Source organism: Manacus vitellinus, unplaced genomic scaffold, assembly GCF_001715985.3.
Source record: "Manacus vitellinus isolate BGI_N305 unplaced genomic scaffold, ASM171598v3 scaffold_41_pilon, whole genome shotgun sequence".
Classification (NCBI taxonomy): domain Eukaryota; kingdom Metazoa; phylum Chordata; class Aves; order Passeriformes; family Pipridae; genus Manacus; species Manacus vitellinus.
Genome location: NW_021940545.1, coordinates 6,744,710 through 6,761,485, shown reverse-complemented (window position 1 = coordinate 6,761,485; position 16,776 = coordinate 6,744,710). Strand labels below are relative to the sequence as shown.

General features: G+C 50.5%; 1 protein-coding gene across 1 annotated transcript in view; it reads right to left on the bottom strand.

Moving 5' to 3' along the window:
- Positions 1-4,183: 4,183 nt before the first annotated feature.
- CADM1 (cell adhesion molecule 1) overlaps positions 4,184-16,776 on the bottom strand; it is a 51,662-nt gene continuing 39,069 nt past the window's right edge. Inside the window, exons 10-12 of the mRNA XM_018078646.1 lie at positions 15,251-15,304; positions 6,562-6,693; positions 4,184-6,370 (exon numbers count right to left, since the gene is read on the bottom strand). Coding sequence (XP_017934135.1) covers positions 6,252-6,370; positions 6,562-6,693; positions 15,251-15,304 — 305 coding nt within the window. The 3' untranslated portion in view covers positions 4,184-6,251. The remainder of the gene's footprint in view (positions 6,371-6,561; positions 6,694-15,250; positions 15,305-16,776) is intronic.

Sequence of the window (16,776 nt, the reverse complement as noted above, 5' to 3'; positions counted from 1 at the left end):
GGCTCTGCCAGACTCGTTGAAAGGACTCTCAGAAGAAGTGCTAATGCCAGAGTCCAGTCTGGGAAATGTGGAAGAGCTGAGAAACATGAATGCCCAAGGCACAGCATGGACAAGGGGCACATCCAAGGAGGATGATGTTGGAGCAAGCTGTGCCCCTGCAAGGGGGCGTGGGGCAGCACCTCCCATCCTGGCAATGGACACAGGGAGCAGGTACAGAGAGTGGAAAGCTGACCACGGGCACAGAAAACAGCAGAGAGGAGATGGAACAGAGAAGGGGGCAAAGGAACGAGGGAAGAAAACAACACGGAGTGTCAGGGCTGGAGATTACCTTTTCCATCTCATTGAGATTCCCGTGCAGGTCCCATTCTGAGGAGCTGCTGCCAACCTGTCGCAGCTGTGGTGCTCAGAGGCAGTGAGGTGCTGGCCCCGAGGGAGGCTGAGAGCAGAGAACAGAGGAGAGAGGAGGGCATCTGATCAAATATTCCCTTTACTCCTGGCAGCCTTCACATCTCCCGCTTGCTGGCTCCGTGCGTGCCCGCTCCCGGTGTGCTCCGGCGGGTGAGGTGCCGCCGGCGCCGCTTGTTGCAGCAAGGAGGGAGCTGTGAGGGCTCCCGGGAGGGGTGGTGGTGCTGTGATGGATGCTTAATCTGGAGTATCCGAGCCGAGGGCTCAGCACCCCAGAAGTGACATGTACCAACCACCCCCTGGCTGCACAGGCACCACTGCAGCAAGGGAACCCCGCTTTTGGGCAGTTTGTTGAGGAAGAGGAGGGGATCCTGCCCACTCCAAAGGATGATGAGAGCCAGCACTTGAGAACTTGGGAAGATGTGAAGGACAACACTGGTACTGTTGGGATACAAAGCAGGAAAACAGGATTTCCAGGATTTCTCCAGGGACAGGGCACAAGGGCAGCTCTGCCAGGTACCATGCGGAGTGAAGCAGGGAGGCAGACGTGGGTCTGGCTCACAGCACAGTCCTAAGACAGAAACAAAACCTCCCAGGGCTGCCAAATCCCTTTGCTCTTCTGAAGGGGCTCTGTTCCCCTGGCACTGGGGGGGCAGAGTGTCCCCCAAACCACGCTCAGGCTGCCCAGCACCCGGACATTGCTCACCTTGGACTGCAGAGCTGAGGGACTGCTGAACGGCATCTCTCCATACCCTTCCTATCTCTATTCTGCATCCCTGTTCCATCTGTACGTGTTATTCCTATGCTGCCCACATCACTCCAGGTCTGTGACTTACAGGGCTGCTGCTATCCTGCAGAACAGGATAAGGAACTGGAGCAGGAGAACACGGCTATGGGCAGATAGGCAGAGGCACACGGGTTAGAGCTGATATTAAAGTAGCTCAGCCTGGGCTGACAGGGAAAATGGATGGAGAGCTCCACAGGCAGCACTGGCACCTCGGTGTGAGGCTCCGACAAGTCCTTCTGAGCAGAGAGTGGGGGTCTGTCAGTCCATCCACCTCTGGTGACAGAGGGAGAGGATGAGCCCAGAGGGGTGAGCAAGGAGCAGACCTGACACCGGACAGGGAGACATCCTACTGGGTCCAGGAGTGGATCCATCTGCTTGGCACCCTCTGGCAGAAAAGGGCTGCAGGAGCTGGTGATGTCCTCCCTCACAGCAGCTCCAAGGGGTCTCTCTCCAGGACAGCCTCTGCTGAGAAGGATGGCTGAGCTCTTATCCTGCTTCTCACAGGCTCCAGCAGCACAACTGGTCCTCAGCTGGCCTTCAGTCAGTTACTTCAGCAGTTTGCTTATTTAACTCGAGCTCTTTATTGCACTTAAGTTTTGTTTATTCTCCTAAAGTTTATTTTCTTCACTTAAAGTTTATTTTTCCACCTAGAATCTGTTTGTTTACCCAAAGTCTGTTTATTTAACTGCAGCTCACCAAGGAGCTCGTCAGTTTGCAGCCCAGTGCAGGGTGTGCAGAGCTCTGTCCATCTGCAGAATCACTTTTCCTGCACCTCCCCAGAGACCCCATTAAGCCCTTGCCCTGCTCACCGTGTACACAGGTTTCCAGGAGAGACCTCGAGGTGCTGCAGGGATCACCTCCACAGCTGACTCTGGAAACAGGACAAGGCCAGTTTAAACTCTTAGTGACCAGTAGACTGAAATTCTTTTCCTGGTTGTCCTAATTCAGATGTAAATTATTAGCCCAAGTGCTGGGTTTTAGGTGGAATTTGGGTTTTCCCCTTCACTGAAATTATTACATCCAGATAAAGCTGCTGGGACCCAGTGCTGGGGACACACAGGTGCCCCCGCCCGATCGATGCCACCCGGAGCAGATGTTATCCCAGGCGGCACAACACCGGCCGCTGCCTGGAAAATGGGATTGGATCTTCAGAAAAAGCTATTAGCCCCTTGTCAGGACCCTCTGATGAGAACTGACTGGCCGGCGCGGATCGATGCTGCCAGACGCGTGCTCAGCCTCGTCCCTGCTCCCGTGTATTCCAATCACCCACCCAGGACCAGGTACCTGCTACCTGATGTGAGTCACAGTGTCATTTATGGCTAATTACTCCACGTGGCACAAGCTTTTTGGCAACTTCAGCCTGGCAGAAAAGGCTGTAATTACACAAGTCAGACTCAGTTACTCAAAATAATTCCTCCCTGTATTTGGTTAAAAAAAGAAGAAAATTAGGAATTGTATTACCCAATAAAATAATTGTGCAATTAGGACTTCTGCAACTTTTGAAAATGCAAAGTTCAGGGCAAAGACTACATTCTTATTTGAAGTAATGATAATTTTCTTCATTTTCATGAAAACCTGACAGTGTCCTCAGGTCTGTGTAACGGGACAGCCTCAGCAGCCATGGGGTCACATCTGTGGGGAACGTGTGCAGCATCCCAAGCTGAACACTTGGGATATGGGAATCATTAAGTCTTATTGCTCAGTGTTACTCTTTCCAGCTTTCCCCATCCATGTTTTTGTATCTCAGGGTCTGAAAGTTAATGCAGAGGGTTTCAACAGGAAACTGATCCTGCACACTACAGGCACAGTTTCTTGTCACCCATTTGTAATGTGCAAAAGCAAAGGACCAAGTAGGAAATGGGAAGAAAAGCACCACTAAATAACCTTAAAACCCTGAAAGATATGGACCCCTGAGAGGATAAATTACAGACACTGCAAGTGTGAGACACAATTAGCGCTGGCTCGAGGAGAAGAAAAGCATCGTGAGCCGGCACCAGGGGCCTGCAAGTCTCAAACCTCTTCTGCATTGAAATAATTGCAATAGCCATGGAAACCATCAAAGCCGTGCTGCTCATTTCGGGTAAGAAAGGGGAGAGCTGCTTTTTTGGCTTTGCCCTGCAGTTTTCCCCTCAGCGTCACAATCTCTCTGTAAGAAAAACGCTGTTTCTGACACGATCACATGAGAAGCACCGAGTGCTCCGGAGCTGGACACCTTAGCTGGACACTGGACCCTGGAGCAGCAGCAGCCGCCGCCTCCGGCGCCCACGTGGCTCCTCCTGCGTGCTGGGCGCGAGCGGACGTTCTGGCAGCGTGTCCCTTGGTACCATCTCCTTGGAAAGCAATTGTCTTTCTCCTCCTCCTTTGTGCAAAACACAAAAGATTGATGGTTCTAATTTCAGCGCCGCAGCTGCCTCGCAGCCCAGTTCCGGGGGCCAGCGGAGGGAAGGGCTGGAGGAGGAGGCGCTGCCGCCATCGACAGCGGCCTGAGCCCGGGAGAGGCAAAGGGATCCTTCCCGGCAGCACCTGTTGGAGTTTGGTGTCTTGAGGAGAACAGACATGGTGTGCTGCAGTTTGGAAATCCCAAGCACTTTTAAGAAAATCTGGCAGCACCAGAACTGAATGGGAGATTGGAACAGGGCAAAGGAGGTCACACATTTCAACACTCACCTTCCACGGCAGGATTTAGACATGTCTGCTATTTAAAGCTTGTGTACCAACCTTCCCCAGCTCGGGAAGGTTGGAATATCAGTGACAGATCAATTTTCTCCACGTAAATACTCTCCAAATAAAACAATTCAGCAACTATAAACAAGAAACTTGTGAAATCTACTCTATATTTAACGCAGCTTCAGTGCATCAGGTTTAACTGCTCTTGCTCCAGGCAGTGCTGGGTGTTACCTGCCCAGCACCAGCTCCTTCTGCCCACGTCAGTGGGTGAGCTCTGATGGTGGTCTCTGTGACAGCCAGGGATAAAGAGTTCAAAACAAGATCTAGTTTTGTAACATTAATTTTTTTTTATTAAGAAGACAGATATTTTTATAGTACTTCTTTTCCTTTGTAAAAATGGGATACATGAACCAATACAAAATGTGAATGGGAACAGATGGATATGTATTTTCTTACACTGTAACATCTTCCATGGACACCTTAAAACAGAACTGGCCTAAGGGGAAAAAATAAAAAGGCCGGGTAAATAAAGAACAAGGTTGTTTATCATCAGTTTCGCGTCCTTCATTTGTGATCCTCCTTTAAACAAGGTTGTTCTTTCTTCACGCTTCAAAATCCTAATGATCTAAAGCTGTACAAAGTAATACTCAACAATACATTTCAACAGTGCACTGTATACTGAAGAAAAAATACATAAACCGATATACAACTAAAATTCATATTTTCCTGTTTTTTTTTCTCCTGTTTTTATGTGGTTTTTTTTTTTTTCCATTTTTTTTCCAATGCGTGGGGCCGAAATTTTTGCAATCTACCTGAGACGGAAAACACCAATCAAACACATGAACCTGAGACATGTCAACATTGTAAGTCAAAGTTACATCGGTAACACTGCACTACGGTACACTTCCAAACAAAGATGGGCTGCTCAAGGCCAGGATGCCCGTCCCGTCCCGCCACCGCCGGGCCACGGAGCCCCCGGCCCCGACCTGGCTGCTTCTCACCGCGATGGGGTTTGGCAATGGTGCTGAGGGCTCAGGACAGAGCTGCGCTCGGCAAAATCTGCTCGGGAAAAAAGGGCGTTTCGCGAGGTTCTGCTCGTGAAGAGAAGGGGAAAGACGGAATACTGCCCGGGAACGGGCTCGCTCGCTGCGTCAGGCCCCGCCCCGTTCCCAAAGGAATCCCGCACTGTAATGATCCTACCAAAAACAACAATTAAAAAACGAACGCACAAAAATGCCCCCCCCGCCCCGAAAACCCCTAAAAAGTCCCCAAAACCTGACGCTAAGATTAATGCTTCCCTTAAATAAATCAGATACATTTGCCACGTAAACACAATTAAAAAAAGTATCGCTCGAAATCCATGATTACTCACCAAAAAAAAGTCAGCATCTATAACTTTATACCGTCCTCCCGCTGCGGTTTGCTACCTGCTGCTTCTGATTCCGACTGAGCCAGAGTCTCCCGTGCACCTATGGCTTTAGTGGTCATTAGCACGCTCGTGTTAACGCGAATTCCCACGTTTTACTTAGCGGGTAGAAAAAAAGGCAGTTTTGTTCATCCAGCTGCTCTCCAGGTCTGGGCTCACACATCAGAGGGGCTTTACCTGCTGCCCCTGCGGCTGCCGAGCAGGAGAGGATGAGGAGATGCCCCTGCGCCCGGGAGGGCTCTGCCTGCCCAGCAAGGAGCCCACTCCTGCGTCCCCGTGGCCGAGCAGCACCTCTGCCGAGCTCCAGCCCATTTCCCAGCCGCCACCATTGAAAGCACCTGAAACAGCCACAAAGAGGGGCTCGGGGGGTGTTACCCGAGCCTTGACGGTGACAGGGGAACGGGACACGGGCACACTGAACTGCAAACTACGCATCTAAAATGTGCTGGTTCTCCTCCGATGAGCTCGAGTTCTGAACGGAAACCGGTGAAGAGAAAAAAGGGGAAACACCTTCAGAGAAACGCACCTACTCCACGGGGTCCCAGCTGGCAACTCCAGAAACAGGAAAGGGGAAACGAAGAGCCACAGAAACCCGAAGGGAACTAACGCACAGAAGCCCCTCTTCTTCCCAGCCTCCCCCCGACCCGAACGAACAGAAATTAAACAAGGCACAGAATCTTCTGCAAATGACTTCACTAAACTAAATCCAAGCTGGACTTGGCCAAAAAAAGAAAACCCAAACGAACTGAGGTGTCGAACAGCAGAGTGTACTTTACGAGGAATATTTTTACACAGCGAATCCCGGACCCTCCCGGCCTCACCGCTCTCCACCCATTTGCTTTTTTTTCCTTAAAAAAAAAAAGACACAAGCTGGTTGCAACTTCCAAGATCACTGTCTCTGTAGCGTTTAAATAGGGCCAGTAGTAACCGTCCACGGTTGGACACCTCATGGGAACCAAGGCTGCTCTAGATGAAGTACTCTTTCTTTTCCTCGGAGTTGTTTTGTCCCCCCTCTGCGTTGATGATGGCTGTGTCTGCGTCGGCCGCATCATCTGCTCCTTTGGCTTCATGAGTGAAGTATGTACCTGCAAGGGAAGAGGAGGCTCTGTGACTCCTCCTGAGTCCCGGCACGGTGCCGAGGGAGAGACTGATGAAGGAAACAAAAATGCCACTGGGAGAGAAACTGGGGGGTCTGTTGCATCAGACAGCACAACCTGACGAGGGAGGGGACACACGTGCCAGGCCTCTCACGCTCCAGTTTCAGTCTCTGTCTTACCTTTATGTCTGGCAAAATATCGCCCTAAAATGATGAGTAGGCAAAGCATCGCGAAGACAACGACGGCAACGACGCCGCCAACCACGGCGTGGTCCACGCTCCGAATCGCCCCCTCCTCACCCGCGCGGGAATCTGTCGAGATCAGAAGAGGAATAAGAGTTGGGGACTTACTACGATGCTCTCGGCAGGTCTGGCGGCAGCTGCTCCCAGGACAGGAAGAGCTGCCCTCGGGCTCTCCAGAGGAGCAGGGGTGAAGCACGGAGCTAACTAGACAGATGAGTTCAGGCAGAGGAACTTCGTCCGGAGCCGAACTGATCTGGCAGCTCGACTTGTGAGGTGTTTTCCGCTAAAAGCAGCAGCACTACAACTACACACGTGGGAGACAGCTGGGAGAGGGGAGGGAGGGCACGCGGAGTCATCGGTGGGGACCTGCTCTGGGGAACTTCCCCACAGTGCTCCCCAAATTTCAGCCTCCCTCGCGGGTGGGGCACAGGGAAGAGCAGTGCAATACGGGAGTATTAATATTTAGCTCTGAGAAATGTCATTAACGAGTGCCCTGTTGAAAATATTTCAACTTCAGCCCCAAACACTCCTTGCCCTAAACCCAGCCCACCCAGCACAGAAAATCTGTTTACAACCATCCTCTGCCCCGACTCATCTGGGTTCCACCATTAACCACCACCTTTGCTGTTTGATGCAGCCCATGAGGACACAACACTCTTGACCCAAACTGTAACAGCGACTCTGAGGCCAGCAGTGAACAGTAACTGAACGGTGCCTCCGACTGCTTTACTGCGTTTATTTAACTCCTCACCACACAATTAGTTTCCTTTCAGAAGCGCCTCTCCCTCAAGACGCCGTCACCCGGGAGAGGGATGACTGATGTGGCGGAGGAACAGCTCCGGAATGAACCCCGGATGAGCTATGGCCATGTAAAATGAATGTATAGCAGTGTAAACAATTTTAATTTAAGAACGCAGCTACATCAACCCTCGCTGCAATCCTAATGGCAACTGAGATTTATAACGCAGTAAAAAACAATTATTCTCCCGCTGATTAATACATTAACATTTTGGAATAGAAGCTAAACCATTGTCTCTTTTTTTTAGTGAGTCAAGCGCGACACCTCCATTAAAATGATTTACTGGCCATACCTTACAATTTAAGCACAGCAGCAACAGAAACGGTAAAAATCTTTTAACTTTACATGATTTGTGAAGTCATATGTGAAGGATTTACCATTTAAATCTTTCACTACAAGAAGCACATGGCCCATAAATCTGTCCTGCCTGCACCTGCCTGGACACCTCGGAGAAATGCGTTTTGCCAGGACGACTGAGAGAGCAAATGCAAGTCAATTTTTAAGAAAGATTTATCTCCGTCTCCCTCCAAAGAACAGAGCAAATCTCTGAAGCCTCCACCTCTAATAATATTTGAAGTTTATCGATCAAGCGTACAGATCCGTGACAGCTGAAGGTAATGGGGCTCTTTTGAGCCGAGACCTGATACAAAGCTTTCGAGCAGCAGCTGGGATTTACACTTTCTATCGATATTTCCAATTCTGCTCCAAGATTAAGGACTGAGGGACCCAAGTAAATAATCTGGGACCCAGAGCACCATAAAGCGCCTTTTAATTAAAACAATTTAAGAAAAAAAGCCCCTTCGAGTAACCTCTCGAGAGCAGGAGCTCCAGTGCAGGCAGGGGGATGCTGGGCTGAGCCAGGGCACGGCGAGGGACACCATGGAGTAGGGAGCCCCTTCTACCAGCTTGGCTGAGAAGCTAAAACCAGCTAAAAACTGTGGCCAAAAAAGATTCCCCTGCAAATCAAAAACCTTTGCTGCCACGTGCCATGGCCCTGTGGAGAGACTGTGCCAAGGAATCCAAAAGCAAGGCAAAGGGGAACCTTCTGTCTCACCTGCAGTGGGAACAGACCGTGCTGTGATGGCTTCCAGTGTCTGCTGCTCTGGTGAGCGGCCAAGCATCCCCGCAGGCCGATGGGAAAGGTGCCCACAGAGGCACTGTGGGGTGCCAAGCTGACCCCCTCGCCCAGGCACAGGTTCTGCTGCCTGCCCAGGATGGCAGCGGGGGGAAAACCGGCCACCCTGGGCATCCCGGGAGCTCCCGCTCTGACACAGCCTTCCCACCACTGCTGCAGCTCAGCTAATCCGGCCTCTCTGCACAGCAACTAAACTGGCTCATCTGCTGGAGCAGCTGCTTTAGGCACACTGAATTCCGTTTTTTTCTTATTTTTTTTTTTAGAAACTTTGCACCCAGTTCCGCTCGGCTGCACTCGGCGCAGCCAGCAGCATCCCAGCCTGGGCAGATGAGTGGCTTGTTGACATCTGGAACAGCTGAGGGGCATAAACACACTGAATTATGGCTCTGTAATGTGCTTCCAGCAGGATTTTGCATCAAGAGGCATTTTTTCTTCATCACCATAAATTAAAGTTCTGGAAAGACGAAGCCGTGGTGAGCTCGTGCTGGCAGTGGCGGCTTCCACGCTGTCACACCGACCCACCACCACAGAGACAGGGGCTGTGCCAAAGCCTCGTGCCCAACACATCCCTCAGGTCTTCCCTTAGCACGGCATCACACCGAGAGCACGGAGAGAAGGTTCCCCTGAGAAGGGACTTCGGCCTAAAACCTGGCTGGCAGTTCTGCTCAGCACAGTTTGTTAGCTATGAATTGGCCTCCTGGGACATGCAGGGCTGTTTTCCTCAATTATGTCTGTTAAAGAAGACCCCTGCGAGGTGCCAGCCCCAAGTTCACACTGTTATGCACGTGGCTAAACACATCCTCAAGCTCACACATGACCTAAAACATTCCTCCTGCAGCAGCTCCTCTCCCTGCCTCCAGCACCTCCTCAGACCTCACACGCTCCAATGGTGTGACCCATCACCACGAGCTCTGCCTGCCAGCACCGCGGGCACAGCAGAGCCCAACTCCACCACCAGCAATTCCGACACTGCTCCCAGCAAACCCGTCTGTGCACAGGAACAGCCAGCACAGGAACAGCCTCTCCACATCCTGCCCCTCGCTATTTCACTGCTAATTAACAAAGTGTCAGGTCTATGGAGCAAGGAATAATTCCTCAAATTTGTGCCCAGGAGAGACTTGACCTTAACAACCAGAATCTGCTTTAAATGCTGTCTCCAATTCACCCAAGCTATTCCTGCCTCCTATCTCTGATTAAACCAGAAATCACAACTTTATTGCTGAAGAGGGAACAGCCGAGATGGCAGGAACTGACAAAATGCCACATTATTTGCTAATCCTAATATGTTATTCTTCCTCAAGATTTGCTTTTCTCAGCACCAATTCAATTACAGATGCTACAAATCCTTCTGACATTTAATTCCCTCTTGTCAGGGCGCAGTAAATGTATACATGCAGAGCTTTCCCATTAGGATGTTAATATATATTGGAGCAAGCTGGATCCTGGTCTCTCCAGCAAATCGTCAGGAATCTTCCTATTATGGTTTTGGTTTACTTGTGGGTTTTTGTGGGTGGGGGTACAAGGAGGGAGGGAAGGGCACGGAAGGGACAGACATCATGGCATGTTCTCACCAACATGCCCCCCTTGGAGCTACTCTGCAGCTACAGTGCACCTCAGCTGAACTGTTTTTGGGTCGATGCTTTGCTTGGCACCAAAGCACCTTAAAGGAAAACTGCAGTGGTAATGGTACAATCCACCTGCCAGAACTGAGCTCAAGCAGGAAAAAAAAATCAATTTTTTCTTTTCAAGTGCTGCGCTGCCTCCCCTGAAGGGCTGGCAGGGCTGTGCCCCACATCAGGGGATGCCAGGGTTCCGTGGGATGCAGCACTGAGCAAAACCACTGCACAGCACAGGAGCACTGTGGGACCCCTTCTGGGGGTGGGCAGGAAGAGACTTAGGTAGCTTTAAATTAATTTTTGCTGATTATTTTAACCAACTGCTCATGTAATCAACAAAATAGTGATTATACCTCTGGAATGGGAACCCTGAAGTTTTCCTTTAAACAAAAAGTGCAGTTCAGCAAACAGCATGTAGACAGGAAAGAAAAGGATGTGGGGCTGGTTCCTACTCATCAACAAACTAAGGAACTAATTCCAAGGGCCAGGAGCAGCACAGAGCAGATGCTGAGCTGGGGATTGTCCACCTAAGTACTGACAACCAACATCTGTGATTCAAACCTGCAGGTTTTCAGCTATGAGGGCTTTGGGGGAGACCCTTTAAAAAAAATAAATGTATTTATGATCTCCAGTTTTCTAAAATTTCTGCCAATGTAATTGCTAAAACCAGCTTTCTGTGGGCTCTCAAGAAAAATACTGGTGATGGTAATGGCAACACCCTGACAGTCTGGGCCAGCACTTACACTGAGCTTTAGCAGAGGAAAGACTTTCCTGCTCCCAACTTCTCAATAAAAAGTTCCACTCAATTCCATTTTAACGAGGTTTTAAATATAGATGTATCTAAGGATATTCCACTCTGTCAGCAGCAGCTTCTCCAGACTAAAAGCAAGACTGGATTGGACCTGGCTGCCTGTATTTTAAATCTCATTTACACCCACACCAACAGCTTCAGACCTCTTTGGGTCACACCACCTCGTATTTACCTTCAGCGCTCCCCACGCTCTCAGCAGTGGGTCCCGTGGGGCTTGAAGCAGCAGGTTTGGGCTCACCTTGGTGACAGGAACCCTCTGCACCCCCGAGCATCCTGGAGCACCTGAAGGCAGCAGCTCCTTCCAGCGACTCCCACAGCTGGGGTGAGCTGGCACCGGCCCCCCTGAGCCGCTGGCACCGGTCCTGCCATTGCTGCTTCACACAGTGTCCCTCCCCGGGTGCCCCAGCACCCTCTCCAGCTGACTACACTCTCCTCCACTCTGTGCCAGAGGTGTGGAGCAAAAGCAGCACTGGGAGACACAGCCTGTCCTGCTGGGGTGTGGGAAAGCCCAGGTTTTATGCAGCCCCTGCTGCGTGGTGCTCCAGTCTCCTCTCCCTCCTCCTCACCTCCCTCAGCCTTTGCATTCTGTAGCCCAATGCTCTGCAACATTTTGGGCTATCTCTGGACCACCCTGACCCTCTCCTATGCACATTGTTGCTGTAAAAGTAGAGAACAGAAGATTTCTGTGGAAATGTAGTTTATACGTTAATTTTGGCATATTGGGATTTACTGCTGCACTCTCACAAAAATTTACCTTCTATTTCTGGGTGAAAATTAATGTCAAACTCCTGACATTGGACAGTGTGGGCTTAACTTGTGTGTGTGCACATGCTCAAGTTTATACACAGTGAACCCACTGACAGCTCCTGAGCTTCCCAGAGGTGCAGGGGAAAGGAAACCTATGCCAATGGCTTTGAAGAATTCCTAACTTAGTCATCTCTTCTAACTCTGGTTATTACTTAGTTTATTAAATGATTATCACACCAACCTGACTGAAGCTCCCACAGGTCATCATGTGGATGCTAATGGTCCTAAGTCACTTGGGCACTTCTGAAAACCTGGTTAGCCAACTATCCCTTTTTCCTTGAGGTAGGAACTGTGAGGACTGCACTGACACCTCCCCACTGCACTTGAGGTCAATTCCTTTGTGGAATGAAGTTTTTGAAATGATGGAGCAGCACTAAAGGTAGGGCTTGGTGGGGGTGCTGGTGGAAGAACAGGCTGTTGTTATTCCACAAACACTTAGCCACGATGTGGGAGGACAGAAATCACTGCCTGTGTGTGACAGGATGAGCAATAATGTTATTCTTTCCCACAGTGTGGCGTGGAGCGGACAACCCCTCCTCTAATTTATTGAGGGGCTGTTAAAGAGCAGCGTTAACCTGCCTGTCGTATCTTAATTGAATTTGGTCTAATTTAAGCCAGAGAAATTTGAGTTCATCCTTCTTCAATCAATAAGCTCCCCCTTCAGCGACCCATTTCAGGATCGCTTCATGAAAAATAACGCGCCTTGTTTGAAGGGCTGTGCTCACCCTGGCAGTGCCCAGCGCTGCTCCCGGGGATCCTCTGCTGGGAAAGGGAGCCTTGCTCACATTCAGCAGCAATGGATCCCCCAGCACCCCCTCTGCAAAGGTGCTGATCAGGTTTGGATCAGGTAATCCAGCCTGATGTGGAGGCTACGTGGGGCTGTCGTGACCGTTCCCTGTTTTACAGGAGGTATCAACGCTCTGGAGGAGAGCAGGAGCACTGGCACACACACACACACACATCTGTACCTGTGTGCCTGTGCAGGTACCACCCCCCCAACCACAGTCTGTACGTGTGTGCGTGTGCAGGTACACACACACACAGTTATCTGTGTGCATGTGCAGGTACACACACACACAGTTATCTGTGTGCATGTGCAGGTACACACACAGTCTGTACATGTGTGTGTGTGCAGGTACACACACACACATACATCCGTGTGCAGGTACACACACACACACACTCTCTCTCTCTCTCTCGCTCTCAGTGGTTTGCCCTCACGGTTCAGCGCTGCAGGAATCCTGCCTGTCGGACTGCACTGGGCTGCAATAAGGAACTGGGGTGCAAGGCCAGCCCTCTCTGCACCCTGAGGGCTCGGGATGTGAGGAACAAGAGGAGGACTGCAAGAGGCACGGACACACAGAGCTCGGCCAGGAAGAGCAGGACAGCTCTGGACTCAGGCTACCTGGCTGGAAGGCAAGGGATGCATTACTTAATTGCACGGTCGGCAGAGCCTCCGTTGAAGCTGTTAGCGGGACAGGAGTACCTGGAAGGAACAGCACACTGAGCAAACACAGCAGCAGCTCTGTGCCCGCCACACCACGGTCTCCCGTGGGGTGGGCACACGCCCTGCATCCCACAGGACTGTCCCCAGGGCTCCCCCTGCCCACTCCCGACGGAGCAGAGGGCAGCGTTCCCGATGGAAAGCTCAGCTCCAGCACTCACCTGGACCACCCGTCTGAGAGCACAAATGTGCTGACCTGGGGCCAAAAATGGGACCTGGTTTCAGTTTCCCAGCACTCTGAGCAGGGGTTACAGGATGGAGACTGCTCAGTTTGCAGCAGAGAACGACCCAGGGCTCTCTCTCTAGTGCCCCCCAATACCTGACGAGGTATGATCCTGGCCACACCTGACCAGGAATGATTGCCCTTTAGGCAGACAGGAGTGACCGAGAGCAACAAGCAAAATTCTGAAATTCTTAGGGAAAAAAAAAATTAAATCAGTAGCCAAACTGGATGCTCCAAAATGGATGTTCAGCAGCGCACAAAGGGCACTCACTGTGGGCAGTGGCTCTGTCTGTGCTGCATTCCTATAAGCTGGGGGAAATTTTGGCTTCCCTTCCAGATTCAGAACAAGGACAACACTGAGCTGTGTGCTCTGGGAAAGGTGTGAGCCCCTCTGGGCAGTGCAAGCACTCTGCAGCCTCAGCACAGGCTGCAGAGACTGGCACTGTTGGGAAGGGCAGGTTGCAGAGCAGACACCAATTTTGGGCAATTCCTTTGTGGAACTGTTTCCTGTTCTCTTCATTCACCAAATGGTGTATTTTTCCTTAAAAAATACAATTTTGAAAAGTAAAAAAGTTTATCAGAGCAAAACAATTATTCCCCATCCCCTCAGGGATGTTCAGGAGCCCTGCTGTGTCTTACCTATGGGATCTGGACTGGGCCCACAGCAATAATTGTTAGCATTGCTCAGGGTTAAAACACACCAGGAACAAATCCATCCTTTCTGACCTCTTGACCAAAGCACACTAGTAGTGGCTGACAGGATGGGATGCTCCTGATTTGACTGGGTGAAAGGGAAGCACCTATTTGACAGAATGAGGACTCAGGTGTTTGCTTTTTTTGGGGTTATTTTTTCCTCCATGCTGGAACCCCTGAAGGGAACAGCAATGAGCCACAACCCCCCTGGGCAGACTCTTCCTGGAGGGACAAAGGGCTGCTCCTGCCTTATGGCCGAGATTCTGCACCCTGTGTTGGAGTGGCCACATGCAGCCTCAAAGCCTGGCAGGTACGATGAGTCTGCAGGGATGCTCTGCAAGTGGGAGCAAAAAAATTGGGTGGATTTCTATAGGAAAGCATGAAGAACAGAGATTTCAGGTTTGTACCCCTGGTACAGGCCCTGTTCTGAATATACCAGATGCATCCACTGAAGATGCTGTTGTGCTTCAATCTGGATCACCACTGATTGGCAAGGACCAGCCATGGGGATGCTTTTATGCCCCTTCCAGTCCAGTGTGGATAAAAAAAAAAAAGGTTGAACCATTTACTTGGTTTTGCCTCGCTGATAAAACAATCACCTCTGGTTTACCCCCAGCCTGATGCTCGTACACCGAGGAATCTCTGAGCAGCCGAGGGTTAATGCGGTTAATGCCGGCCGCCCGTTTCTAGGGTGGTTTCACAGAATATGACAGAGTTGAGTGTTTTACAAGCAAAGATTCAACTCAACCGGTCTCCAAATCAGTGCTCAAAAAACCCCAGCTGGGAGGGAACCGCAATGGTTGGCCTCGGCGCCCTGCACCTCCCGCCCCGAGGGTGCCACACAGAAATGGGTGCCAAAACCAAAAAAAAGGAAGGAAAACCCCAACAGAAAGGAGAGCACATCCAAGCTGTGAGAGCGTGGGGAGAATGGCTGCGCCACAGCGACTGCACAATGCAACACGGCCAAGATGCAGAAATCAGAGTGGAACCAGTGTCTAGCGAAGGAGAGCAGCGGGTTACCTACGGACTAGCCCTTACCTGAGAGATCCCCATAGTCCAGCTCCTCGGCCGAATTGGGCAACTGAGTAAAGCCTTACAAGTAAAAACAAACTCGTTTTTCTCTGCGTTTCTCAAGCGACAAAAAACAACACACTTAAGAAGTGAGGATGAATTTCTTGGGGGGAAAAAGAGAATGCATCAGTCACTCGCCACCGTCTGCTGGTGTGGGCAGAGCCGTCGTGTGACACGAGTGCAATCGTGGCCTTTATTACAGACAGAAACGCTCCTCGCTCTACACTGTTGGCACACGAGACATGGCATCGAGACCACTCACTCATAACAGCATGCAGAGCCCCCAAACTCTGGCTTGGGCAACTTCCCAATTTAGTCCAGGCCGATTTCGGTCCTGCCATACACAGAGCCATGGAAAACTTTCTTCCAATTTTGCACCCCATCCAATTGGTTTTGGTGGTGGTGACAAGCCCGGCCGTTTATCAGTGAGTGAAGATGAATATTGAGCCCCCTGTTTCATGGCCGCAGGGCACCTCTGCAGGCTGTGGGCTGTGTCCTCTGCCAAACCATCAGGCAAAACCAGCTTTTGTTCATTTGCCCAAATGTGATGGGTTTATGGGCAAAGCATCTGTGCTCCAAGCTCACAGAACAGTCAGGGAGGCATGCAGTCATGGCCACCACAGGCAGCCAGCGCTGTCTGTGAGGGTGTTAGTGCTGTTTGTTTGGGAGTTTGAGGAAGTGCCAGGGTCTGCAGGCAGAGCAGTCCCTTGGGTGGACATCTCAGCACTGGTCACAGGGCAAACCAGAGCCTGGAGACCACCCACACCTACTGAAAGGAGGGGTGGGGCAGCATTACCCTGTGGGCTCACTCTTGCTGCTGGCTGCTAAAGCAAATGCATAAGTGAAGAAAAAAAACTCCCATGAAGAGATCCCCCATCCCTGGGCCCTGGGGAGCCTGGAATTGTCAGCTCACAGACTGCTACCAGTGCTTGTGTGAAGCAGGAAAGCTGTGAGTGCAGTATGGTCAACGTGCAGACTGGCCCCACTGCTGAGCAGCAGTACATATATATGTATTGCTCCTTAAAAATAAAACTAATTTTCAGTGACTGGTTTTTAAATACGTCACCTGGAATCTACATTAGAATTACCTTCTGAAGTGGGAAGCCATTTAGATTAATAGCAGGAAATTTGTTTGTGTGCCATTCTTGGGTTTCAGGGAGCCTTTTCCAGATTTTCAGGAGCCTTTTTTCTATGAACAATCTATAAATATGACAGTTGACTCACAGAAGCATGGGCCATGCAAAGCTGCACTCAGCAGAGGAGCCCTTCAACTTTTCTCTCTCCAAAATTGCTTCTGTAGAGCCTTCCCTTCCCTTTTAAAGGAACTACCTTTTCTCACTAATGAAAAAGGGCAATGTTGCATTTTTTATGAAGCAAAAAAAAAAAAAAAAAAAAGAAAAAACCTTTTCAAAAGAAAATGTGCAACAATTCCACAATTCAGTTTCTCTCTGCACCTGGGACACTCACAAATGCCACCGACTGGTGTTAAAACC